General features: G+C 50.3%; 1 protein-coding gene across 8 annotated transcripts in view; it reads left to right on the forward strand.

Annotated features, from left to right (window-relative positions):
• DENND2B (DENN domain containing 2B) overlaps nt 1-26676 on the forward strand; it is a 148586-nt gene that overhangs the window by 100976 nt on the left and 20934 nt on the right. For 3 of the 8 annotated variants that reach the window (XM_036427235.2, XM_036427234.2, XM_036427236.2), the window contains 4 exons: nt 12311-13576; nt 16338-16474; nt 24254-24405; nt 26274-26489. In XM_036427235.2, coding sequence (XP_036283128.1) covers nt 12311-13576; nt 16338-16474; nt 24254-24405; nt 26274-26489 — 1771 coding nt within the window. Of the gene's footprint in view, nt 1-12310; nt 13577-16337; nt 16475-21091; nt 21112-22932; nt 22954-24253; nt 24406-26273; nt 26490-26676 lie in introns of those variants that run through there. The other 5 variants (XM_036427239.2, XM_036427238.2, XM_036427240.2 and 2 more) reach the window with 3 other exon arrangements.

Consider the following 26676-nt stretch of genomic DNA (forward strand, 5'->3'; position numbering starts at 1 on the left):
AAGTCTTCCTTTCCCCTCCCTCCCTCCTTCCCTCCCTCCCTTCTTTCCTTCCTTCCTTCCTTCCATAGCATTTCCACTTCCTTCCTTTCCTCCCTCCCACCCTCCTTTCCTGGGCTTCTGGCCTGGAGTCACAGGCTGCTGTGGCTAGTTACACACTTCTCTCAGAAGTTGCTGCTGGACTGGAGGTGTCATTTTGAAATTGCCATCTGATGGTTTCCCTGGCTGCCTTTACCCACAGCCTCTTGCGGGGTGTTCTTTGGGCTGTAGGCAGTAAGTCACCAGTTCATTGAGGAAGTCGTTGCCAGTGAACCCTGAGGGCTTTCCTCCTATGTGCCAGGCTCTGTGGTAGACAGTAGGGGACAAAGAGGGACAATCCATTCTCTTTTCTCAAAGAATTTACAGCTTGGATTGGTGACCTTGGCACCTGAATTTCTTAGTTCAACCTTTCAGTAACCTGGAGCCCTTTTATCATTGCCAGCTCAGAAAAAGACTCCCTGGTGTGACTGACAGAAACTTTGGGGAGTATAGGGATCCTAGGGCCTTCGAAAGCTGGGCCTTTGACTCCCAGGCTGCCTTGGGGACCTTTACATCATGCACATGGAAGCAGAGGAACCCAATGTACTCACAGGCATTTGTATCTAAATTTGGGGACAGAGTGTCCTCTGGGACATGAGAAGCTGGTGTAAGGCTGATGGGACCCCTGTGGAAAGTCAATATATGTATTTGCAAGGCTGTGTCCTTAATTTGAATCCAACTTCACCTGGTGCTACAACTAAGCCGACATGGGTTAAAGGTCATGAATTCCATTCCATTATTAGGTTTTTACGGGTGTTTTGCTAATTTCCATTCTTTCTTTTCCGTTGTAAGCTCAGTCTTGATTTGGCAAGATATATACGAAAGAGATAGAACTCTAACTAAGCCTTTTCATTTAACCACCAAAGTTTTGTTCTTTTGCTCTGTTTTGGTCTCTTGGAGTAAGTTTCCCTTTCTCTTTGTTGATGAGGATTCACCCTTAGTTGCCAGATACGCCGCCCTCCCTACAGCTGTTCCTACTCCAGCTCAGAAGATTTGGTTGCATCCAATTCTGGGTGTTGGAGGGGGTATTCTCAAAGCTCCTCCAAATTCCAAAGGTCAGGCTTTCTGATGTTGGTGCTGATGAGCTGGGATGGACTGGAAGCAGCTTAATGCCTTGCAAACAAGGAAGTGTTATGTTTATAGTGAATTCAGCCACCTAGCTGGTGTGAACATGTGGAGATTTCACATGTGCTGTACTTGTAAGACCTGGCAGGCCGCAGGCGCTGCTCTCAGAAGACTTGTGATGCCTGCTGAGTTCCTGAACAGCTTCTTTGCTGTGAAGCTCCAGCACCTGGGTCATTGCAACTTCTAGCAAAGGCTACTACTGTTCTGAGTCTTCTTAGTACCTTCCTAATGGGTCCTGTTAACTCCCTTTCCATTCAGTCCATAGATGTTAAGAAAGGCAGAGCTGAAAAGGAACCTTAGAGTTTCATTCAATCTAACCTACCCATGTTACAGATGGGAAACAGATGCAGAGAAGAGAAGGTACTCCCCAAGTATACAAAGCTGATGGGAGGAAAAACTTAAGGCTAGCTTGCTTGATTCTTCGTTAACTTTTAAGCTCTCTGTTCAGAAACTGCTGCTGTCCATGATACGGTGGAACTTGGCCTGGCTTGTGTAGCTTTCACAAGAAGCTCTGGTCTTTCTTCCTACCTTTCTTACTGCCCTCTGTGGCAAACTGTACATGCCAGTCTGGATGCAAATGATGTTAGTTCGGTTCCTCCCAGCACTTTTCCTGATCTCCCAGTTAGGAAGGATTCCTCTCCCTCGGAATTCGCTCCTAGAGCCCTCAGATGGGAGTGTGCAAATGGCACTTATCAAATAGGGGCTCATATAGTGGGTGTCTGTGTGGGTCTCATTTCCCAACACAACTGGACCTCCTTGCAAGCACAGTAATACTCTTTTGGAATGTTGGAGTTGGAGGGGAATCTTGGGATTCTTTGGGCCCAGTTGCTTGATGTTACACATGAGGAAGTTAAAGCCCACGTAGCTAATTGACAGTAGAACCATAATTTCAACTCACATGTGCAGGTTTCTGTGCAAAGGAGGGCTTAGTTGGTGATATGGTGAAGTCCAGAGAGGTCTTGAGACATCACTACCAAAGTGAGTATAGATTCAAACCTGGTTCCTTCAATTTCAGGAGGAGGGTAAGCGCTTACAGGGAAGAAAAATCTGAGAATAGTGACTGTGGGTAGAAGATAGTATTGCAGAGCCTGTCCTGCCCATGGAGACCATCCCTCAGGAGGAGCTGTGGCCTTAGTTCCCTGATTTCCAAAGTTGCTTCCTAACAATCCCAGCATGATGTCATCAGTATTAATTGGTTATTTACTGTTGCATAACAAACACCCCTAAACTAAGGATGGCTTAAACATTAGTGCCTTAAAACATTGTGTTAGTGGCTTAAAATTGTCGTTTATTTTGCTATAAATTACAGTTTGGGTAGGAACATTAGGGAAGGCTCATTTCTGTTTCTTGCATCATCAGTTGGGGTGGTTTGAAGGTGGGGGTGACCCGAGGCTAAGGGGCTGGAATATCTGAAGGCTTGTTCACTTACAGCTCTGACTATGGATGCTGGCAGTCAGGTGGGACCTCAGCTGGGGAGCACCTACGTGTGGCTCTGCATTTGGCTGTTGCTTTCACAGCATGACCTCAGGTTTCATCAAGTGAGCATCTCAGGAGAACAAGTCAGAAATGTATGGCCTTTTAGTGACCTAGTCTCAGAGTTCATAGTGTCTTTTATTTTACTCTGTTAATTAAGGCAATTACACGGGTCTCCCTAAGTTCAAGGTAAAGAGTTCCACCACATTACAGTGTGTGTGTGTGTGTGTGTGTGTGTGTATGTGTGTGTATGTGTGTGCGCGCGCGCGCATCGCTAAGGAATTCTCCTACATTGGCTGGGTGTCCTTCAATTCAACTCAGTCTGACACAATATATAATAGCATCAGCTTCCACAGGCTAAGGGCTCAGTCCCATAAGACTGTCTTCAACTCCAGGTGCTTATCACAGACCCAAGTTGTCACTTGTGCTTCTGACCCACTGACTGTAAATCAGAGGTTCTCTTAAGTTCCCCTCCCCCTTCCTGGACTTAATCTTCTAAAGCAGCTCACAGAACTCAGAAAACTGTTTGCTCACTAGATTACCAGTTTATACAAAGGACATAATAAAGGCTAGGAATCAACAACCAGATGAAGAGGTATTTAGGACCAAGTCCCAAAGAGGAACGCCTGTCCCCCTGGAGCTTGGGCTGGTATGGAAGCATTCTGATTCACCCACCTGAAGCTCTCTGCCTTATCCTTTGGGGTTGCTACAGAGGCTTGATTACCTAGGCACGATTGATGAAACCACTGCCATTGGTGATTGATTCAACCTCCAGCTCTTCTCACCTCACCAGAGATAAGGGTGTATGACTGAAAGTTTCAACCTTCCCATCACAAGGTTGGTTCTCCTGAAAATCAGCTCCCAAAAGCCACCTCATTAACATAAAAAAGACACCTTTATCTCTGTCACCCCTTAGGAAAATACAAGGAGCTCTGTGCCAGAAATGGGGTATTTATTGTAAGTCACACGAGGAAACGGACAGTAGTTCCTACTTGATGAGAGGAGTGCCAGCATCACTGAGAAGGGCAGGTGAGATGGAATATGTTGTGGTCGCTGACTGCCACAAGTCTGCTCTCCGGTCACAAAAACTCACATCCTTCCCAAATGCAGAATACACCCACTCTCTCCTTAAGATCCCCAGTCTCACCCTGTTAGTGGCAGCAGCTTGCATCTAGGATCTTGTTCTCTAAATCCAGTCCAGGCACCCAGGCGACTCTGGGTGCAGTCTTTCTTAGTGTGTGCAGATCCTGAGGGCTGTTCTTGTTGGTATCAGGACTTACACACTTATGCTAGCTGCCAGCAGTAAAAGAGAAAAGACGAGAGCTAATAACAAGGAACTGTTCTTTTCAAACAAAATTTAAAGGAAACATAAATGAGAAAGGGCTTTCTGGATTAGAAAGTGAAACTTGTTTCATTCATGTACTCTCTACACAGGTAAGAATTCCCAGATTAAGAAATGGCTTCCATGTAAAAACAAACAAACAAACAAACAAACAAAAACACTTGATATTTGCAAAAAAGAAATATTAGTCAGAGGAAGACAAATACCATATGATTTCATTGTATGTGGAATTGAAAGAACAAAATAAACGAACAAACAAGATTGAAACAAACTCATAGACACGGAGAGCAGAGAGTGACAGGCGGTTGCCTGAAGGGAGGGAGGTTGGGGAATTGAGGGAAAGAGGTGAAGGGATTAAGAAGAACAAATGGGCAGTTACAAAAATAGTCACGGGGATGTAAAGTACAGCATGGGGAATATAGTCAATAATACTGTAATAACTATGTGGAGCCAGGCGGGTACTGGTAACATCAGGGGGAACACTGTCAAGTGTGTGATTATCTAACCACTATGCTGTACACCTGAAACTGGTACAAAATAATACTGAAAGTATTTTGTAATTAAAAAAGGAAAAAGAAGTAGCTTCCAGATCATGGTGACAATTTTATAGTGTGTGAGTGTGTTTTGTGTGTGTGAACTCATCACACTGTACACTTTAAACTGCACAGTTTATTGTGCTTTAATTATCCCTCAATAAATCTTTAAAAATCTAAGTGGGACTGAAAGATCCTTTGCAAAGACCTAAAAAAAATATTTAAAGGGTTGCCTCATAGACGCACAGACAGACAAAGGCTTTCTAAGGGGTGTAAGGGCTTTGCAGATCTCTTGTAAAAACAAGGCCTCTAAGACTCTTAAGGGCTGTTGTCAGAATACCTGTGTGCGCCCTCCCCACATGGCCTGGGCTTCCCTTCCTCACAGCAGGGGAGCTGCTGGATCCTTGAGGTCTGGGCCTGAAAAGTAGCACAGATTCATTTCTGCTCTATTCTATTAGCCAGATCGTCACAGGGTCGGGAGGCATGTCAAGGAACTTGGGGACCATGTTTTAAAACTGTCACCAGTGCTTTCCTGGAACTCCCCACTCTTAGCTTTGCCTAGTGCCTGGTTCTGCTTTATACAGTAACCCCATCTTTACTGGACTCAGGCATTGGGATGTTCCTATAGGGCATCATGGTTGGCCTGCCTCTGAGACAGTAAATTCTTTATGTTCATGGTCGCTATTTCGTGGAGGACTTGGGGTTCTCACCCAGAGAAGAGCTCACCCATCCATCCTCTTCGCCCTTCCCTTGGGGCCAGGCAGGAAAGGCTTTGGTGGATTCTTAGGTGAACTTTCTGGAGGTGAAAAGGTGACTCAGTTTCTGCTCTGATCCTAGTTATCTACCATTCTACTTACCCTAAAACCTGCGACTGACCTCAGGAGTCTGTATGTGGTGGTCCGGGTGTAGCCCCACTTGCAGGGTGACGCTGTCCTGGACCCTATTGCGGCCGTCCACCATTTGAGATGAGTTACTCTGGGGGCAGTAAGGCGAGGTTGTGTCAACCCGTCCTTTGGCTTTGTATTGGGGCTGTCCCAGAGTGGGATGTCGGGGGGAGTTACAGAGCTGAGCCTCTGCTCTGGCCTGGGGACCAAACTCCGGGCTTCCTGGCGGGGACTCGGGCAGCCGTCCTCCCTCTTCTTCTGTGGGAATGCCCTCTCCAAAGTTGGGGTAGCCAGTGAGTGGTGGGAGGATGCTGATGCCCATCGGGCCAATAGGACTCACCTTAGTTGAGCAGCCTAGAAGGGTGAATGGCCAACTCCCAGGATTTTCATTTGGAAGCAAACTAGACACCCGCTTAGTAGGGACTAAGCACATTGGAAGCTGGGCCTGTGTAACTCAACCTGCAAACAGACTCACTTTATGGCACCCACGGCCCATCCTGATGCCTCGGGCTTGTTCCTGGACTCCCCAGAACTTTCCCCAGCTGACCCCAGCTTGGTCCTCTTCCTGATACTGACACTTTCAGAATCCCTGTGGTCAGAACATGCTGAGTTCGGAACTGTCATGTCATCAAGGACTAACGATAGTGTTTCCTCCAAAAAGCACTTGACAATAGATGGGGCATCTCTTCACACAAATGCTTCCTGCTATGTTACTTGACAATGGCCCAGGTAAGTAACCCAAAGTTGAATCATGTTCTTGTGAAAACAATCCTCTCACTTTCTGTTTATGCATGAACACACATGAAACAAATTAGTTTTTCTGACCTTAATTCATACTCTATCTACCCACTTATCTTATGCATTTGTCTCTGTGTGTTCATGCTCTTCGGTTTCTTTTAAATTTTCTTTACATTCTCCTCCCTTTCTTCTCTTTTCATTTCTTTCATGTTTGTCTTACTCCCTCCTGCAATGTTGGTTTTGGCCGGTCCTATATTGCAGTGTTGGCATCCATGTCTGTGCTGAGCAGCATGACTGGCTGCCTGCTGGCAAGGCATGAGTGCCCAGTTCCACAATTTCTGCATCCCTAGTGGCAAGTTCTGGGATTTCAAAATAAAGAAGGGGAGAAATGATAAGACTGGAGTCGTAGGTGTCTTTTAGCCTCTTTGTACTTTTCTCTCATATCTCTTCTACTTTCCTACAATTATTTATAGTGCCCAGATGCTTCTAAAATTTACACACCCGACTAATATATCAAGATACTCAGAACAAGTGCTTTAAAAACAAAAAACAAAAACAAAAATCCCAGCTGCATGGCTCAGGGTTTGAGTATTGACCTGTGAACCAGGAGGTGACAGTTCGATGCCTAGATTGTGGGCTCAGTGCTCAGTGTGGGATGTGCAGGAGGCAGCCGATCAATGATTCTCTCTCATCATTGATGTTTCTATCTCTCTTTCCCTCTCCCTTCCTCTCTGAAATCAATAAAAAAATATATATATTTTTAAAAAAAGAGCAAGTGTTTTCCCCCTGATTTATAGATACAGAACCTAAGGCTAGGGGATTTGTAGGTGACTTGCCTGTGAACACCCCCAGGAAATAACGGAACCAGGACCCGAGGAGAACCCAGGTCTCTAGACTCTTGGTCCAGTCTATGGTTTCCGCTTACGGGAGATGGCTTTGGGGACTGATGGCCACACTGGGCTGCTCTCAATGCTTTGTGTACTTTCCTGTGTTGTTCTTCAGGTCACATGGTATAAGGAAGGGGGCTAGGAAGCCTGGGAACAGTGCTTTAGGCAGGCAGGCTTTAACCATTTGTTTTTTATTCATTAATTTAGTCATTCAACACAAATAATTAATTCCTACTGAATTCTACCTGCAGTGCAAAAAGCAAACAAACAGGGGATATCAAAATAAACAAGACACACTGCCTAGTAAGGGAGGCAGGTGAGGAAACAATGAACTGTTACAAATCCCATAATAGACATTTTTCCAGGCACAGTGGAGGCATCAACAGTTGTCCATCTCCACCTGGGTGAGTGGGGGTAGGGTCAAGAGAGAGTCCATGGAGGAGCTACAGAGATGTGTCGTGGACAGGCCATCGTTCCAGGCAAAGGAAACAGAATGTGTGGAGGCCTGGAGGTGTGAAAAGCAAGGATTTTGATGTGGCTAAGGGTTTATATTGAGGAAAAGACAGTAAGAGATGACAAAGGAAAAACAGGTGGTGCCCAGATCAAGGGGGCCCTTGCCATCCATGCCAGTGAATTTGCATTTCGTCCTATAGAGAATGGGGAGTTGCAAACATGTTGAGCTTTGCATTTTATAAAAATGTCAGAAGATGAGAGGATGGACTTGAACTGGGTTAAGATAGAAAGCAGAGAGGGAATTTAAGAGACTGTTTTAATAGTCTTGGTGAGAGATGAGATCTGAACCAAGGAAGTAGCAGGAGCGGGAGGGTAGGGGAGGGAGGTAGATCTGAGAGACATGAGGATGTAGAATTGATATGGTTTAGTCATCAAGTAGGTCAGTGTTTTTGGGGAGGGAGCTGGATCCAGATGCTTGGAAAAAAGAACAAATGTGGACCTCTCCTTTCCTGTGTGGAATGAGTTGGAAATATATGCAGCAGGAAGAGTCAGGGGCAAAGGAAGCACAAAGAGCCCAGGGATGAGACCATGTGAGAAGACACTCAGTCCAAGTGTGGATGGGACGTGGCCGAGGGAGGCCTGGAGGTGGGGCAGGGCAATTTCACACAAGCCTGGCCTCTTCCACTTGCATCATTTTACTATTGCATTGTAGCAAACCACCCTAAAACACAGTGGCTTAGAACAATTGATTCCTCCCCCCCCCCCTGCCCCCACATTTCTGTGCATTCACTGGGCAGTTCCTCTCTAGGTTTCCCCTGGGCTCACTCATTAGCTGGGTTCATTTGGGTCCAAGATGACCTCACTCATGTGTCCGGCTCACATGGTGGCTGACTGTTGGCCGAGGTACCTTGATTATGCTCCACGTGGCCTCTCATCCTCTAAAAGGCCAGCCGGGCCTCCTTACGTGACAGTCTCCGGGCAGCGTGCCAAGCATGTGAAGGGGGAACCTGCAGGACCACTTGAGGCCTCGGGTTTGGGACCCGGACAGCTTAATTTCCACCACATCCTATTGGTCAAAGCAAATCACAAGGTCAGTCTAGATTCAAAGGGCAGGAAGACAGATTCCTCCTTTTGTTAGCATGAGCTGCAAAGAGTTTATGGCTATATTTAGTTCATTCCCTTCCCCTCCACCCGGAATAGTTAGACTCTAAGGACAGAGAGGTACGCTCCTTTGACAAAGTTTGCCAAGCGATTATTTTGAATAATCAGCTCCTTGTTAATATCAATAATTACCAAGCTGTGTGTTAGCCACCGATCCAACACTTGACACGCGCTGTCTCTATTCCTTACAACAATCCTCTGAGATACATTCTTTTAACCTCCGTTTGATAGATAAAGAAACTAAGGTTTAGAGAGATTAGGTTGTTTGCTCAAAGTCAGTAGTAACTTGTCAAGGGCCATGATGTACTGACTCTCTGCTGAGAACAATTGGCCTAGTGTAACCTGCTGAAAAACTCAGTATGTCCAAGTGAGTTACAGTGTATGACAGTGTTTCACATCCAAAGCCTCATTTGCCCATTATGACAAACCCAGGGATGTAGTTAGCCCGACTTTGAGAAATTGAAACTGGAGGCTCAGAGAGAGAGAGAGAGTGGCTTTGGCCATGCTTACAATCCCGATAGAGGGTAGAATCAGAAACATGGAGGGAAGGGCAGGGCCTTTTCTGCATTGCTGACAAATTCATCCCTAGGACCTTGGATTGAGTGAATGCCGACTTCTGTGCGGGGAGGCTGGGCAAGGAGTGCGTGCAGCTCTGGGCCCCAGGTCAGCAGGGACCAGGACCTTTAAAGGAAAAGGCCAGTCTCTTCTCTGTTTTATCCTTCCTGACAGGAGAGAAATAAAACCTCAGTGAAAGCAGGCTAGGCATTAAGAGAATTTTAAAAAATATATATATATATTATTGATTTTTTTCAGAGAGGAAGAGAGAGGGATAGAGAGTTAGAAACATCGATGAGAGAGAATCATTGATCAGCTGCCTTCTGCACACCCCTTATTGGGGATGTGCCTGCAACCAAGGTACATGCCCTTGACCAGAGTCGAACCCGGGACCTTACAGTCTGCAGGCCTATGCTCTATCCACTGAGCCAAACCGGTTTTGGCCATTGAATTTCTTAACGTGGGATTTCTCCATGCTAAAGCTACCATGGGAAGCTAAAAATGATTCTTTCTGAGAGCTTGCTGGAATTAGACAGACTGGAGGTCATCACCATTTTTTCTGCCACCTCACCTTCCCATAAATAACAGCAGCTTTATGGACTGGCGAATTCTTATCTTGGGGTTTGAACAGACATATCCCTAAAGGAGCCTATGCCAACATGTCTGGAGAGATGACCATATGTAATCTGAAAAGGCTTCCTAAGAAATTCCGAGTCTCATTAGGTGCCTGTCATCTCCCACTAGACTTGAAGCTTCACTCGGACATGGATTTTTGTCTCTTATTTATTCTCCTATCAGCTCCAAGAGCAGGGCCTGGCACATAGTATGTGATCACTGAATATTTGTTGGATTAAAAGACAAAGGATAAAGTTATCCTTTATTAAAGACATCTTCTCGATCTGAGGTTAGCTGGAACATAGAGTCCTTTGTGTAAGCCAGACACTCATTGGCTTACAGGGCTGGACTGATGACCTTTGCATCCCTGGTTCTGTCGAATAAGTGAGGGACCCGAGGCCTCTCTCATTGTGAGGAGGTTGGGATCTCCCCAGGCTCACGCCTGGCACACTGCCCTGCAGCTCCCTACTCTAGGGAGCGCTGAGGCTTATTCTGTTCACACCTCCTTGCTGACCGGAGTCTCTTTGGTCATCAGCTTGGCTAGGCAACTGAATTTCTCTCAGCTGTGCCCGGGTACACGTGGGATGGCTCTTGTTTGACTTGCCCTTTTAAAAACAACTTGAGCATGTTGAGGTTTCCTGTTGTTCGGGGGCAGCCAGAGGCTATGACCCAACAGGGAATTGTTGGCCAATCCCTGACTCACTCAAGCTCCAGTTTTCTGTGTATGAGCAAGCAGTGACAGCAGCCTGGCTCAGGGGCAGCTGGCTGCTGTTCTGTGGCTGGCATGGCACTCGAGCCTGGGAGGCTGGACCGCCCAGCTTCAAGGGTCATGGCATTAGGGTCAGGTGCGCCTTTGGAGCCCGCCGTATTAGCAAAGCCCCACTGGCTTTGAACGAAGACTGTTTGGGAAGAATTCCGAAAGTTGACAATGAAAGTTTCCAAGTAGACAACTAGAAAAGTATGCTGAAAAGGAAGTATGTTCCTGGTTCTCTTTGATAAGCTTACCTTTACCTTTTTTGAAAAAAAAATTTTTTTAATTGATTTTTTAGAGAGAGAGGAAGAGAGAGGGAGAGAGAGAAACATCGATGTGAGAGCAGAACATAAATTGGCTGCCTTGGACAAGGAGCAGTTGCCTCCTGTATGCCTCCTCCTGGGGTATGAGTCTATCACCAGGGCATGTGCCCTGACTGAGAATCAAACCAGCAACCTTTTGGTGCATGGGACAACGCCCAACCAACTGATCCACACCGGCCAGAGCCACCTTTACCTTTTTCTTTAGTTGTTTATCATTCACTGAGTACCTTCCAGATACTGAGCATGGGCTCCTCCACCTGGAAGAAATCATGGTCTAGTAGGGAAGACCAAGGGGTCCTCTGTTACTTACAAATGCTGCATTCAGGACAGGGTTGTGCCCACTGTTGTAGGAGTATCTGCTGAGCTCCATGGGGGCCTGGATGGTTCACGAAGGTGGCGGGGGCCATTGCTTCCTCTTTAGAGAGGCAGCTTAGTGTAGTGTGAGTTCGTGTCATGGCTTCATCACCTACCGAGTGAGTGATCTTGAATAGGATAGTCTTTCTTTGCCTTAGTGTTTTTAATTTGTAACATGAGGATAATAATAAGTGATAATAACACTATAGAATCGTCATAAAGGTTAAATGAGTTAATCTATGCAAAAGCATTTATTTAGAATGATTCCTGATATTGGCTAAGATCTGTATGTGGATTGGGAGCTGGGAAATGGACGGTGCTTGTCTGATGGGTTGCCACTGCAGGAGAGAGGAGCTGGGGGGGTCCTCCTCTCCTTATTAGCCTCCTCATGGATTCTGTCGAGACCTTCAGGGATCCGAATTCCGATCGAGACCCAAGCTGAGGAGCAGTATCTGTGTCCAGTAGCAGAAGTCTCAGGGGAGATGGGGGCTTGTTAAGGAGACACATCAAAGGAGTGATATTTGGGGGCGACTTCAGGAACTGTTGGCTGAAGCTGCTTTGTGCCAGCTCATGAGGACCGATCACTCAAATCACTTCCCAGCTCCTCACTCAGTGACATCGTCACCCTGATAGCCTGGAATCAGCCTTCGTAGGAATATTTATACTGTGGAACCTGGCAAATGCTACAAATCTGTGCTTTCTCCCCAGAGAGCGGTTGTTAATTTAGCAGCACACCACTGGTCTTTCTGAATCTAGTTGGCAGATGTGAACTTCCGGGATGCTACTGCTGTCACAGAACTGGCCTCTGCTGCAGGCAGTCCCAGGGTCTCGGGGTTGACTTGGGCAGAGGGGTCTGCTGTGGGCAGGAGCCGCTCTTTTTCTGAGGACAGCTGTGAAGGTGCATTACGTGAATCGAATGCTTTTGAGAGTCTTACTGGGAGGAGCCACTGAGTTCTCCGGGATTAAAACACGATGCCTCTGGCGGTCAGGCCTCTCACTGCCGTTTTCTCTTCTTTCTCTTTCTTTTTTTTTTTGCCTTAGGTCTCAGTCAGTCTCTCCACCTCCAGTTCTCTCCCCACCAAGGAGTCCCATCTACCCCCTCAGCGATAGTGAAGCGGCAGCCTGCAGGTACCCCAGCCGCTCCAGCTCCCGGCTGCTCCTCAAGGACTGGCACCCCCGTGAGCCTTCACCTCCAAATCCTCAGGCTTCCTCCCCAGACACTTCTTCTCCACCCATTTGTCCCCTCAAGGCCATCAGCTTCAGCTATTTGGACGGCAGCCCTTCCGTGTGCAAGAGAGAGGACCAGAAGGAGATTGTCCCGGGGGCGGGCCAGGATGTAGAGGGAGTAGCTGCTTGCCTCCCCCTTGCCCACAGCACTCCGTCCCTGGGGTCGGCATCCAACCCACGGAGCATCTTTCAGACCCGCACTGGCGCCCGTGCCCACAGCCTGGGCATCCGGGAGAAGATTTCAGCATGGGAGGGTCGCAGAGAGACTTTGCCCAGGATGAGCGCATGTGGAGAGAAGCGGGAGGGCTCTGGGGGCGAGTGGGCGGCCAGTGAGGGCTGCCCCAGCGTGGGCTGTCCCAGCGTCGTGCCGTCCCCCTGCAGCTCAGAAAAGACCTTTGATTTCAAGGGCCTCCGGAGGATGAGCAGGACCTTCTCCGAGTGTTCCTACCCGGAGACCGAGGAGGAAGGAGAGGCACTCCCTGTCCGGGACTCTTTCTACCGGCTGGAGAAGTGGCCAGGCCGGGGTGAGCCCAGTGCCTTCCTCAGGGGGCACGGCAGCAGGAAGGAGAGCTCAGCAGTGCTGAGTCGCATCCAGAAGATTGAACAGGCCCTGAAGGAGCAGCCAGGCCGGGGGCTCCCCCAGCTCCCCAGCAGCTGCTACAGCGTAGACCGAGGAAGAAGGAAGACCGGGACCTTGGGCACCTTGGAGGAACTGACGGGGAGCGCGAGTGTGAGCGCCGGCAGCAGCCGGGCAAGAGGAGTGGCTGGAGCTGTGGGGGAGGCGGGCCCACCCCTGGAGAGGGAAGGCGGCGGCTCCACGAAGCCAGGGAGCCCTGGAAACGGCCCGAGTGCCCAGCTGCTGCCATCGAAGAGTTCCCCCGACTCCGCTGTGAATCCTGTCCCCAAACCCAAGCGCACCTTTGAATACGAGGCCGACAAGAACCCTAAGAGTAAGCCGAGCAATGGTCTACCTCCTTCGCCCACACCTGCTGCTCCACCTCCCCTGCCCTCCACCCCAGCCCCACCGGTCACCCGGAGACCCAAGAAGGACATGCGTGGTCACCGCAAGTCCCAGAGCAGGTAACGCGTGGTCCTGGCACGATGGCTTTCTTTCTAACGGAGGATGCAAAAGCAGATTGTGGTCAGGGTCAAAGTCAGTCATGCTTTTTTTTAAGTTCTGAAGCACCAGATGATTGTCAGGTGGTAACCTGAGCCAGCAGAAAAAAGAGATTGTTCTTCTACTCTTACTGGAGGAGGATACTGAAACATGGGTGTGGGGAGAGATGGGGGTGGGGAGAGTGTGCTTCTCCCAAATGCCCGGTACTGAACACGCTGGCTGGGTTGGCCTTTGGAGTAGAGTTGGGCTGCGTCCGAGCCCCACTGAAACTTCCTCCGTGTTCTTGGGGAAGGTAGGGCCACGTTACTTTTAGATCGAACAGACAGGCCCTAGAGGACCTGTAGGAGGACTTCAGCCACATGACTACCTGAAGGGCCAGCACTCAAAAGTTCTTTGAGCGCAGCATTATCTGAATACTGCGTGTTATCATTAACACAGTAGTATGGACACGTTTAACATGATTTCCTCTCCCCTGAGGGCTGGCTGGCCATATGAAACCCGGGCCTGTATGAAAAGGGGCTCCTTGGATCCTGAAGGAAAAGGCGTGAAAGGACATTTCATCTACTTCTTGGCCAAGTTTAAAAATGAGCTGACCTGAGACTCACCTTGTTTTTTCTGGTCAGTCTCAGCATTCCTGACCCTGACTCCCCGGACCATCATCCCCACGATGGTGCCTTGGGCATTGGAGCTATTGGAGTTGGTGAAAGCTGGCAGGCATCTTAGTCCCTGAATTGGAGTAGACTGTGAGCCAACTTCCTTTGGAAGGCCCGTGTTCCTACCCCTCAGCCTTTCTCCTCTAAACCCAACGTCAGGTGGGCACCCAGGCTTACTTCACTTGTAGGGAGTCTTCAGTCTGACCCCATACTTCAGGCTTCCTCCAGCAAGTCCTATCTCATAGAGAACCTTTCCCGCCATGTGCAAGGAGGAGGATATCACAGAGGTTCAGACCCAGGAGCCACAGAGCCAAGGATAATCCTACGTTTTGGCCCACTCACATGCTTTACTGGCTCTTCAAGTCTTTAACAGCCCACCAAGAGTGCTTGCTTGGGTCTATTCACCCTCCTCTATAAACACCACCTAGTTAGAGCCAGCTTGTGCTGGTCAAGAGGATACCAGGCAAATAAGAGAGGGTTCTTCCATTCAAGGAGCTCATGGTCCGGTGTAGGAGACATGCAGGAATAAAGCATAGATATTGTGCTACACGCATGCTATGGCCCGTGTCAGTGTGGGACCTGCAGAGACCCAGAGGGTCTCTAAATTAGCCGGGGGGTGTGGGGGAGGGAAGCCTCCTCATGGGGTTGCTGAGCTAAATTGAGAACAGCAGAAAGCAGTGAGCTAGGTGAAATAAGGCATTGGGGAGACGGTAGATCAGCCTGGAGGTTTTACACATACTCCCATGCATGTTATATTTATACACAATATGTACACACACATACACCATATATGGTGGATTCCAGTGACAGAGATTTGGGAGTCGTCATGGTAGAAATGGCCATCAATATCTGGCCCCCAAGAGTGCTGAGTTAGCAAGAATTCTGAAAACAGAACCCTCAGAGACCCTGGCATTTGAAAGGTGAGTGGAAGAGGGGATCCTTCACAAGAGCTTAAAAAGATTGCCAGAGAGGCCCTTGAAAACTAGGAGGGATGATGTCATAGAGGTGAGGGGAGGCGGTGGCAACATCGAGTGTTCAGTTGTGTGCAGAGCAGCCAAGCAGACTGAGCACGAGATGTAGCCTGTGGGACACCTTTAGTCCTTGACTTGCACCTCAGGATTCTTAGCAGGAGTTGTTCATTAAACAAGAGAGAGAGGACTTCATTGGCTGAACAGTCTAACAGTACCTAAAAAAAGAGGGAGGTGTCAGGGGTAAAAGGAGAGATTCAATGAGTACCTTGCCTTCTTTCCCTCCCAGGAGCCTGCTGGGGCCTTGCCTTGGAGAGGGAGAGGATGCAGCTGGAGTCAAGTCTTAGCTGGGGGAAGTGCCTCCCCAGTGAAGGAGAGGAGTAGAGAGTATTGTGGCTCAGGGTTTCTGGGGCGCAGACAAGCTGTGGTTTTGAAATTCTACAGTTGAGGAGGTGATTTGGAGGTTGGAACTGAGCTAGTGAGTAACTGCAGGAAAGCTGGGTCTTGAAAGTAGCTTCTGGCTGCAGATTGCCCTCCTACTTCCACCTCAGAAGTGATACGGTTGGTTTTGAGGGCTCAGCACTTCCTGTTCCAACAAACCACCTACCACCAACTATTTCCTTTATCCCCAAATAACCCTGGGGCTCACCGTCCAGGGTTGAGCCCTTACAGGCCGCTCAGTGCAGGAGCACTCCCAAGGATGCTTACATGAGGTGAGACTCTGAAGGCAGGTGCTTCTCAAGGAGGCTATTCTGAAGGCCTGGAGGCCCAAGTCAAAAGGTCAGAGTCTGGAGTCAGACGTCCTGGGCGAGTCCTGCCTCTGTCACTTCATCTCTCTGAGCCTCCATCTCTTCAAGGCACAATACCTAGCAGCGGCATTGTGAGATAGCTGAGGCAGCCTTTTACCTGTGTTGTCATCATTGATGTTATTTGCAGTCCTCCAGCCTGGGCCTCTCAAAGCATCTAGTTCTTCACTTAGTGCTTTGCTCAGTAGCTGGTCTTGGGAGCAGGACATCTGGTCTTTGCTGTTGCCCATGGCCGTTCCCCAACAAGGCAGCAGGCGTCTAGCTCAGCTGGATGACTCTTGTTCTTGTTATCCACAGAAAATCCTTTGAGTTTGAGGATGCATCCAGTCTCCAGTCCCTGTACCCCTCTTCTCCCACTGAGAATGGTACTGAGAGCCAACCCAAGTTTGGATCCAAAAGCACTTTAGAAGAGAATGCCTATGAAGACATTGTGGGTAAGCAGTGGCCCAGGTGGCCGGTGGGGATGCCTCTGGGGGCTGCAGCAGAACAGGAGCAGGAGGGGGACACTCCGGGTTCTGCTTCGTCAGTCGTGGGCAGCGAGGGTCCAGCTTCTGGGACCTCTCAAGGAAATGGTCATCAGAGGAAGTAGTTTAGCAAGGACTGGGCAGCTGAGAGATGAAAACCTGAAGTGAACATGGAATGAACTGAAACCCAAGAGGTCTCTGGGACCATAAAAAGGAAAAATCCACATTATCCCTTTTATTTTTGGAGAGTCCAACAGGTGCCCCTCCTTAGCTTTGTGTTCTTAGACAAATCACTGAACTTTTCGGAGGCCTCTGTTTCCTCAGATGACGATGTTATGGCAACCACAAAAATAATAGTAATCGCACGTCATAGGTTTACTGTTGGGATTAAATGAGGTTAACTAGGTACCGAAGCACCTCCTCAAGTGAAAACCCCTAAGATTTCCCTCTGCTTACGGGCTAACCGGTTCAACCGGCCCCAGTTGCACAGCTGCTGGCAGACTCCCGGATCACAGGCAAAGGACTTGATTACTCATAGCACAGCCGCAGCAGCAGGAGCTGTATGTTCGCATGGGTGCCCTTCTCCCACGTCCTACGGGGCAGTGGAGAGGAGGTCCAGGTAGAGGTGGCACCCACAGCTTAGGAAACCCCAATCTTTTCAAGGGGCTGCTTGCAAACCTGCCCATCAGGAGACATTATCCTTATCGCTCTGGTCAGGAATCCATTCTGCCTCTACCCTGGAGGAAGACTATTCCTGTCTTCCAAGGCTGTTTGCTGTACTAACATCTTTGAGAAGATAGTCTGGAACCATTAATTCCTCTTCCTGAGAAGGTCAGGAATGTAAGACAACTCGGTGAATTGTCCACCGACAGCTGGGAGAACTTGGTGTTGGCAAGCTTGTGATTGAGGGTCAATAAAAACCCAGTAATCTAGGCTGGGTTGGGTTTATTTTGGGCGTTCACTTTAATTCTGGCCTCGTTCTCTTTGGGGGAGGTGGGCTTTAATTCAGCTCAAGTAAAGTGTGTGTCCAAGGGAAGTGGCCTACTCTCTCATCTCTTTCTCCTCTCCTCTTCTTTCTCTGTGTCTTTCGCAGGCCCTGAAGATGAGGGGGACATAGTCTTAGTGAACACATTAGAGAGAAGAGGCCCCAGTGGAGAACCCTGTAGACTTTCATAAGACTGTGGGATCTCAAGAAATGAGGACCATTTCTATTCCCTCTTTGATCTGAGCCCTCAGGCTCACCCTTTTCTCCTTAGAACTTGCTGGGCCAGCATCCCTGGGGCGATAGCTACAATGATCCAACCCACAGAGGCACCGCTTTCCCAGGAACGGAAGTGATTAGTATGTAGCCATCTAAAATTAGGTCATCACTGGAGGGCTGTGGGAGTGAAATCCCTCCCAACAGCAAAAGGGCTTGAGGAGGGAGGCCTCGTGCCTCACAACTGGGAAAAAGCTCTGTATGCACGGGTCACCCAGCTTTGGGGTCAAGAGCTGTGCGGATCAGAGGAGGCACAACCCCACCTCCCTCCCCACCTCAGCTGCAATGGATGATTCCTATTTCCTCTTGTTTGGAGTAAATTGTAATGTCATTGCTGCCCACGGCCCTTGTGGCTGCTGCCCTGGGCAGAGAAGGCACTACCCACACGTCCTCACTGTTCTCTCTTTGAGAAGCTTCACAGCCCTTCTGCGCCACGCAGGGATATCAGGTGGGGGGTGGTTGTTGTAGAACAGAACTGAAGTGACGCTTTAACCATTTGAACTGTCTGGAGATCCATGATTCTAGGACTCTGGTTGGGGTTGTTTGGGAGTGGTGTCTGGTGGTGGTGGTGGTGGTGGTGGTGGTGGTGGTGGTGTATGTGTGTGTGTGTGTGTGTGTGTTTGTGTGTGTGTGTGTGTGTGTGTGTGTGTGTGTGTGTGTGTGTGTGTGTGTGTGTGTGAGAGAGAGAGAGAGAGAGAGAGAGAGAGAGAGAGAGAGAGAGAGAGAATTTTGCAGCCACTGTCCTGAGCAGCAGAACTGTTCTTCTTAGGTCAGGTTAGAGAGAAGAGGAAGAAGGAGGCAAGTGTGTCTGGGGTTGGGCCTCCTCACTCAGCAAAGGGGATTTTTTGCTGCTTTGAGAGGTGGCATGAGGAAGCAAGACAACATAGGAGCGGCCTGGATACTTCTTGGACGGGTGATATAGAACCAGGGTAAGGCACTGGAGCTGGGGCATGCTCCCTAGCTGCTCACCAGCCTCTGGATCTTCGGCGTAGAGAGTTGGGGGAGGTAGCGCGGGAGGGAGGGCAGGGAACGGCCCAGGCACCTGGGTTTTGCTTCTGCCTTGAGGGGTGGTTGGGTTGCAGGTCTGTAGTTACTTCAGTGCCCGTTTTCCTTCTTTGTAGCTCCCACGGCAGCCGGGTCTGAATTTGTGGACCTGACCACAGGTCAGAGAGGCTAGAGGGAGCTTTCTCTCTTTTAGACTCTGGCTAATTTATCCCTTTCTCCATCTCTGGAGACAGGATCAGAAATTTGGAGCCTCCTCCAGAGGTCCTAGGGGCCCTTTGTTTCTGAACTCTGAATGTCATTTTCACCTTTTGCCTCAGATTGACCAGGGCCTCTGATTTCCCAGAAAGCTTTCTGTTCTGGGCCCAGCCTGTGCTATGTGAGGGTCCGGTTCTGATTCTGTTTGGATCACTCAGCTCTTGTGCTGCCTGACCTGGAGCGGGACAGACAGAGCTCTGGAAGGGGTCTATGGCATGGGGCTGTATGAGGGAAGAGCACCCAGGCTAAACCTCCACATTGGACTGGGTTCCTGGTCAGTGAGAGACTAAGGGCCATTAGGCCCAGAGACTGGCCTGTCTTCTCCGTGAGCAGTGGGCTTGAACCAGGGCCTTGGGAGTTTGCCAGCCTCCCTCCCACACCAGACAGGATGCCCGGGGACCTGGGGGTGGAGTTCTCCAAAGCAAGCTGAGGTTCATCCTGCTGACTTTCAATAGAGGGCTTCAGAAGCAGAGTGACTGCCTCCCTGCTTCCCGGGGCTGTTAATTCTCACCTGTCCAACTTGACCTCTGCCCCGGAAGATGTTGCTTTTCTCCAAAGCCTTATCATCATTTGCATTCTGAGCCTGACACTTAAAAATGCACCCAAGGAAGCAGCTTGTTAGGGAGTTATGTGGAGTGGCCTGGGCGCCTGACCAGGGAGCCTGGGCTGCATTCCTGCAGAGATTCCCACTCCTGTCAGCTCGCTGGGGCTGAGGGAACGTTTCCAGGAACTTGAGTGAGTGGGAGCTGGGGACAGGCTGGCCAGCCTGCCTGCAAAGCCCTCCAAGCCTCCGCTCTCCCTCTGCCCTCTTGTCTCCTTTGTCCCCAGGCTGGGAAGCAGTAAGGATCAGGGGGCCCCTGACAGTATAGAGGCTGCAGCCCAGGGAACAGTATGCCAGGCAGGTGGGGAATGGTTTCCAGGCTTGGTGAGTGGGTAACACTGGCCCCTTAGAGCTCCCACCCGATGTGCTGTGCATTGTGGAAAAAGTTGGGCCCTAATCCTGGCCCTCTCTTCACTGTGTGTGTGCAAGAGGGGGTGGGGACGGAGAAGCGGAAAACTGGAAGAAACAGCTGGCTGGAACCCAGAGAGATAGATGCAGAGGGAAGCAGCAGACCCAGGGTGTGGTCCAGGAAGCTTAGGATTCTCTTTGGAGAAATTCTCAGTGCCTGTCCATACACACTCACACACACACACACACACACACACACACACACACGCCTTCCCTAACTGGTTCTTCCAGTTGGGTGTGGGTAAGGAGTGGGGTGCTGGCACATTCAGTTAATAACCAGAGAAGCTGTGGGGAGCTATGGGGGCCAGACTGGGTGGGGCTGGGTTCTTCCTTCCAGAGAATCTCTGTGATACGTTTGGGCTCTGACAGTCCCTTTAAAAGAGTTCGAAGCAGAAATTCTTGGCCATGCCCTTGTCCCTTATCTCATCAGCAAAGCTGGGAAGGGTTGAGAACTCTGGCTTCCCCCGTTGGGCTTGATGAGATGAGATGGGGTTGCTCAAGGCCAGGCCTCCGGGGAAGAAAGCCACCTCTTCTACCTCCCCCAGGGCAGTGTGGGGCCGCCTCAGGGAAGTCAGGGTAGGAATGCAGGTAAATGCCTTGCAGTCTGCCCTGCAACCTGTCTCCTAAATCTTCACCATGTTGTCTCCACTCAGGCCTCGCTTCCCTGGCCTTGCTGTGGCTCTGCTCCCCGGAGGTAGTACTGAGCCTTCTCCTCCAACCTCCTCCTCCCCCAGCCTCGGAGCTATTGCTTTGACATTAACTTGCTCTCAGCAGGTTCACATTAGTGGCTCTGGGATTCAGGGCCTGCTTGGTCTCTGCACACCCCCACCCCTGGCACCCTTACTATTGAAGAGATGACTGGGAGTATTTCTGTGAGACAGCTCCAGAGGGCAACCAGGGATAGTCTAGGCAGCCGGGAGGAGCAGGTGAACTAGGGCTCATGCCAAGGCTAGGAGGAGGGGGCGGTAGTGGGAGTGGAGCAGGGCTTGGGCTGGGGCCAGCGGCTGTTTCCTGGAGAAATGATTAGCGGCCTGGTTATATCAGACAGGAAGTTAAGTGGCTGATATGAGGACTAGGCAGGTAGGAGGAGCAGGCATGTGAGGCCTTCCTGAAATTTCGTTTCCAGAGGCAAGATTCGTGTTAAGAACTTGGCGTTCCCACCTGTTTCTTCCCAGGTTGTCACTAATGTGTATCAGTGTCGTACATCTATTCCTTCCTTGGGCCTCAGTCTCCTACATCTGTGTTTGTTTGTTTGTTTGTTTTTCAGGTTTGGATTTTGTATCAATGTTCAAAGCTCTGATTCCGGGGAAAGAAAGAAGGGAGATGAGGAGGGAGGGAGGAAGAAGGGAAGGATGTAGAAAAAGAGGGATATATGTCATGGCACTCAGAAGCTATTAGGAAATCCAGAAACATCTATATAAAGCAGTTTTTTTTTAATTATTCTTAATTACAGTTGATATAGAATATTATATTAGTTTCAGATGTACAATGTAGTGATTAGACATTTACCGTATTTTTCGGACCATAAGACGCACTTTTTCCCCCCCAGAAGTGGGGGGAAAAAGTCCCTGCGTCTTATGGTCCAAATATAGCCTACACATATACTTTAAAAAAAAAGTTTTTTTACTTGCCCGGTTCTGCGTGGTCTCTGTGTGCTTGCCCGGCTCTAAAATGGTTCTAAATGCTGCTGTTTACTTTACAGGGTTGATTACATGTGTTTATGACTGTGATGTTGGGTTTTAATGCACATAAAATATTTTAGGACACTATTTGTTTCAGAATCTTTTTTTCTTCATTTCCCTTCTCTAAAAACTGGTGTGTCTTATGGTCCGGAGCGTCTTATGGTCCGAAAAATACGGTATATACCTTATGAAGTGATCATCCCAGTAAGTCTGATGCTCATCTGACACTGTGCATAGTTATTACAATATTATTGATTATATTTCCTATGAAAGCAGTGGTCCTTAATTGGGGGGGGGGAGAGCAATTTCCCCTCCCTTCATCCCTTCCTCCCTCCTTCCTTCCCTTCCTGTCTTCTCTTCCATTATCCATTCACCCACCCACCCATCCATTTGCTCAGGAGACATTTTTGCTTATTACATACAACTGAGGGGAAGCTGCTGTCCTCTAGTGGATTGAGGTCAGGGTTGCTGCTAAACATCCTGCAGATGTGCGTGTTCAGGAGAGTCCACCACGACAAGAATTATCCAGCCCAAATGCCAGTAGCTGGGGAAGCTCTGATCTAAAGGGCTTAGGTTGGGGTTGGGGATGACGCTAGGGCCCTGGCTGCTCCTCTGGCCCAGGGCAGCGTGGATTTGATGAGCTGGGAGGAAGTGCTCTTCCTGTCTGCTTCTCAAAGGTGGTGCTCTGGTCTCATTTCACCAGATCAGAGGACTGCCCTGGTATTTGCTGACCCTTGACCCCCACACCTCACCGCTCCAGGAAGTGTGCTGGAGAGGGGCCAAGAAGTGGAGTCTCCCCTGACTCCTCCTGAGTGGCCACAGTGGGGTGGCAGGTGCCAGTTTGCAGGGGGTGCCAGGTTTAATATTTGGCTCCCCGAGGCAGGGTTGCTGGGCCAGCTCTGCTTAGTCAGGGCTCTGGAATGGAGACAAGTCATTTTCATACCATGACTGTGTTACAGGAAAACGGCTGCTCGATTGCTGGGACGCTGCTGGTGTTGGGAATCACTTAATCTGGTCCCCAACCCTTTCTTGACCCGTCTTAGACTCGCACTGCAGAGACTTGTGCTGCTCCCAGGGCAGTCTTCCTAACGCTGACTGAAGTCTCCCATTCACTCGTCCCCTCCTCCCTACGCTCCCGCACCTCTCTAAAGACATTTCCTAAATTCATCATGGCTTTTCTTGCTAGTAGTAAGTAGCTACCGCAATAGAGGGGATCTTGGCTTTGGAAACTAAGACATTGGTAAGCATGTGGGGGTTGTTTTTTTCTCCTGCGTCCTAGCCTCGGAAAGCTTGTGTTCCAGGGGCCCTTGTTTCTAACCCTTCTACTCCTCCCAAAGGAGTCCTGAACTCCGTTGGGGCGTGAGGTGAGCCCAGCCATCCATGGGGCTGGTTGGTCGCCCAGGCTCAGTCTTGCTGCTGAATAGAGGAGCTGGAGTGAGCCCCACTCACCACGTGTGCTGCCTCCAATGCCTCATTCTGGTGCCTAGGACCCTGGTCCCACATGTTGGTGTTGATATGGAGGGGAGCAGAGGGCTGTGGTCACTCACAGTCCCTATGGACAGTGATTCTGGCAGGCCTGACCTGGGTTATAGTATTGCATTTTAGAAAAGCCCAGGCAAGTGTCTGAGGGAAAGGGACAGGAGGGTATTGCTTCTGGGAGGGGGTTGCTCTTCAAGGCAGAGGCTGTGCTTTGGACTCTGAGAATTCCCTGGACCTGTCCCTACAGTGCCTGCTGCCAGCTATTGGAGAACCCCCCAACCCCACCCCTTCGGCCCAGGCCCCTTTCAAGCCTTTCCCGCCTCTCCTGTGTCACGCAGGAGACTGTACTCCCATAGGGGAGTGAGGGCCTTCTCTTTTCTGCCGAGCTCAGCAGTGCAGGAAACGGAGTGGCACAGTGCAAGAACAGGTCATTGAATAAATAATCACCGCACGGCGCTGCTTGCTAATCCCTGTGTGGGGCTAGGGTTCCCTTGGTGGACCAGACGGAAGAATAGCCCTGAAGGAGTTGCTGAGCAGGGTAGTGGGCGAGAGCAAGGCCTGGGAAAGCCCTGTGCCCTGGAAGTTCCTCGAAGCCCATCCTCCCCTTTACGGTCTGTCCTCCTCGGGGAGCAGTCCGTAAAGGAACGGCCCCGTGACCTCCCTAAGCCGCTCCTGCCTTGAATTGTGCATCTTTGGGGCTTACCCAGCGGGGGGAAGGGAGCCAAGGAGAGACGCCTGGTGTTGGCGCTGCTGGCTGGCTGGGCCCAGGCAGGGGTGCCTGAGCCAGTCTTGTGCAATCCCTGAATTTATAAAACAGAGGCCAGACAAGGCTGAGCTGAACTGGGGGGTGGGGGGGTTCAGCTTCTGGACTGGGAGCCAGGATCTGTGTGTAGCCTCCCACTGCAGACGGGGCGCTGCATGACTCACGAGCCGAAGGGCCAGGCAGAAGCCATTCTCTTTGGTTCACAGGAATTCTGCTTGTTTATTTGTGTGAGAGAGAGAGCGTGCGTGCGTGCTTCCTTCTTCCCTTCTCCCCTTCTCTAACCTTTCCTCCTCTGCAGGAGATCTGCCCAAGGAGAACCCATATGAGGATGTGGACTTAAAGAGCCGCAGAGCGGGACGAAAATCCCAGCAACTGTCAGAGAATTCCTTGGACTCTCTGCACAGGATGTGGAGTCCTCAGGACAGGAAGTACAGCAACCCGCCCACTCAGGTAACGGCAGCTGGACTTGTGCCTGCAGGGTCAGCACGCGGGCCACCGTGGGGGCCTGTCCTACCCAGGCCGGGCCTGTTTCCATTCGGCTTTTCCCCTCCCCAGTGCTTGGCGAAGGATGTGACCTCAGGCAGGAGAGAGCTCCGCACTCAGGGACTGTGGCCTGCTGAAGCCTTTGGGGACAGTTGAGACATGCTCTTCAGGGCATCCTGTCCGACTGCCTTCCTTTCCCCACTGGAGCTCTGAGCTGCCCAGCTAAGGCAGGAGTCCCTGCGGTCTGCTGTCTTATCATCTTCCTGCTTCCTTCTGTGGGAGGCAGGAAAGCAGAGCCCTGGCTGGAGCCTTGGCATTCTGCAGCGCTGGCAGAAATGACCTCATACTGGCACTTGGGGGTCCGGGCACAGGTCCAAGAACCAGAGTTTTGAGAGCTAGCCAGGTGTCCACGAGACCTGGAGCCACTCCTGTTGGAGGGAAGAAGAATGAATCTCCCGGGAATGGACTGGAAGAAGGCAGAATGACAAGGGTTAAGGGTCAAAGGAGGCCCTCAGACTTCAGCTCCCTCTGGCCTTGTCCAGGGTAGTGGACAGGAGACAGGAGAATTAAGGTTCCTTGGACCTACCCTGGCATCTGTAATTCTCCATGTAAATGTGGGGTCCTGTATATATATTTGTTGTTAATCCTTACCTGAGGATATTTTTTCCATTGATTTTTTTTTAAGAGAGAAAGTAGAAGGGAGGGAAGGAGGGAAAAAGAGAGAGAGAGAGAGAGAGAGAGAGAGAGAGAGAGAGAGAGAGAGAGAGAGAGAGAGAAAGAAAGGGAAAGAGAGAGAGAGAGAGAGAGAAAGAAAAAATTGATATGAGAGAGACACACCCATTGGTTGACTTCTGCATGCGCTCTGACCAGGGCTGGATATGGAACCTACAGTGCAGGTACATGCCCTTGACCAAGACTTGAACCCATGACCCTTAAGTGCTTTGGCTGACTCTCTTGCCACTGAGAAACACTGGCCAGGGCCAGAAGGACCTGAATATTTTTAACTCTGGCTAGAGAATATAAAAATGATTTCTTCTGACTGGAATAATGTGACTATTTTTATAGAAGATTTACCTTCCTAATGTGCTTCTATTGGATGTGTACTGCCTGACTGATTAGGTGGGAAGGAAAGAGGCATTGAGGGGCAGGGAGGAAGGAGGACATGGTGAAGGGTGATGAGTGGCAGTGCCAGACCCACACAGCAGCGGGAGGCATGCCGAGTCTGCAGGGGGTGCTGCTGGCAGTGAGCGGGATCGCTGAGGGAAGGGGCCTAGACTGCAGGGTGGCAGTCCGGATGGAGTTGGGCAGGAAGGAGATCAGGGCTGTGAGGGAACCACCTGGCTATGAGGCCGGCCTTGCTGGGCTTTGGTGGTCAGAGCGCTGTGCTGCCCCTGGAATAGGTGAGCGGGGCCAGGCTGGCAGGTAGATTGTGGCGTCTTCTGGAGGAGCCTTTTAGGGCTGGACTGGCTGCAGCGGCCTGGCTCAGGAGAGAGCAAAGTCTACGTCTAAGCCTTGTCCCAGCGCTCAGGGGGGCCCCCAGAGTTCCCGGTTGGCCTTTTTCCACTCAGATGACAGCCCCGTTTTCTTAGCCTCTGCTTTCTTTATTCTGGCAGAAGTCCTTAGGCTTCCTTTGTGGAAGCAAGTATCTAATCTAGCCCTGATTAGCAGCGAAAGGTCTTGGAAGGAGAAACCCCAGAGGGTGGAAATTTCAGGGTGGGATTCTGGGAGCCAGTGATGCCATCCCGTGGCTGCTAAGTCCAGGCCCCAGCAGCCAGTCGGTGCTGGCCAAGGCTTCTGTGGTGAGCCCTGACCCCGCTATGTCTCCCCATTGCCAGCTCTCCCTGAAACCCGGCAGCCAGACCTTGCGCAGTGGAAACTGGTCGGAAAGGAAGAGCCACCGGCTGCCACGATTACCCAAGAGACACAGCCACGATGACATGCTGCTGCTGGCTCAGCTGAGCCTGCCATCCTCACCCTCCAGCCTCAACGAGGACAGCCTCAGCACCACAAGTGAGCTGCTGTCCAGCCGCCGGGCCCGCCGCATTCCCAAGGTAGCTTCCCCAGTGGGGCTGGATGGGCAGACAGGTGGCCCCTCCCTCCCTCCCTCCCTCCCTCCCTCCCTTCCTCCCTTCCTTCCCCTAATCTGGAATTGCTCCCTCAGTTCTCCTTGAGTATATTCTGGGTCGATGCACTGGCCTTTCTTTTTCATCTGGTTAATTCCCCTTTCTTATCAATAAA

Source organism: Pipistrellus kuhlii, unplaced genomic scaffold (genome assembly GCF_014108245.1).
Source record: "Pipistrellus kuhlii isolate mPipKuh1 unplaced genomic scaffold, mPipKuh1.p scaffold_m20_p_9, whole genome shotgun sequence".
Lineage (NCBI taxonomy): Eukaryota > Metazoa > Chordata > Mammalia > Chiroptera > Vespertilionidae > Pipistrellus > Pipistrellus kuhlii.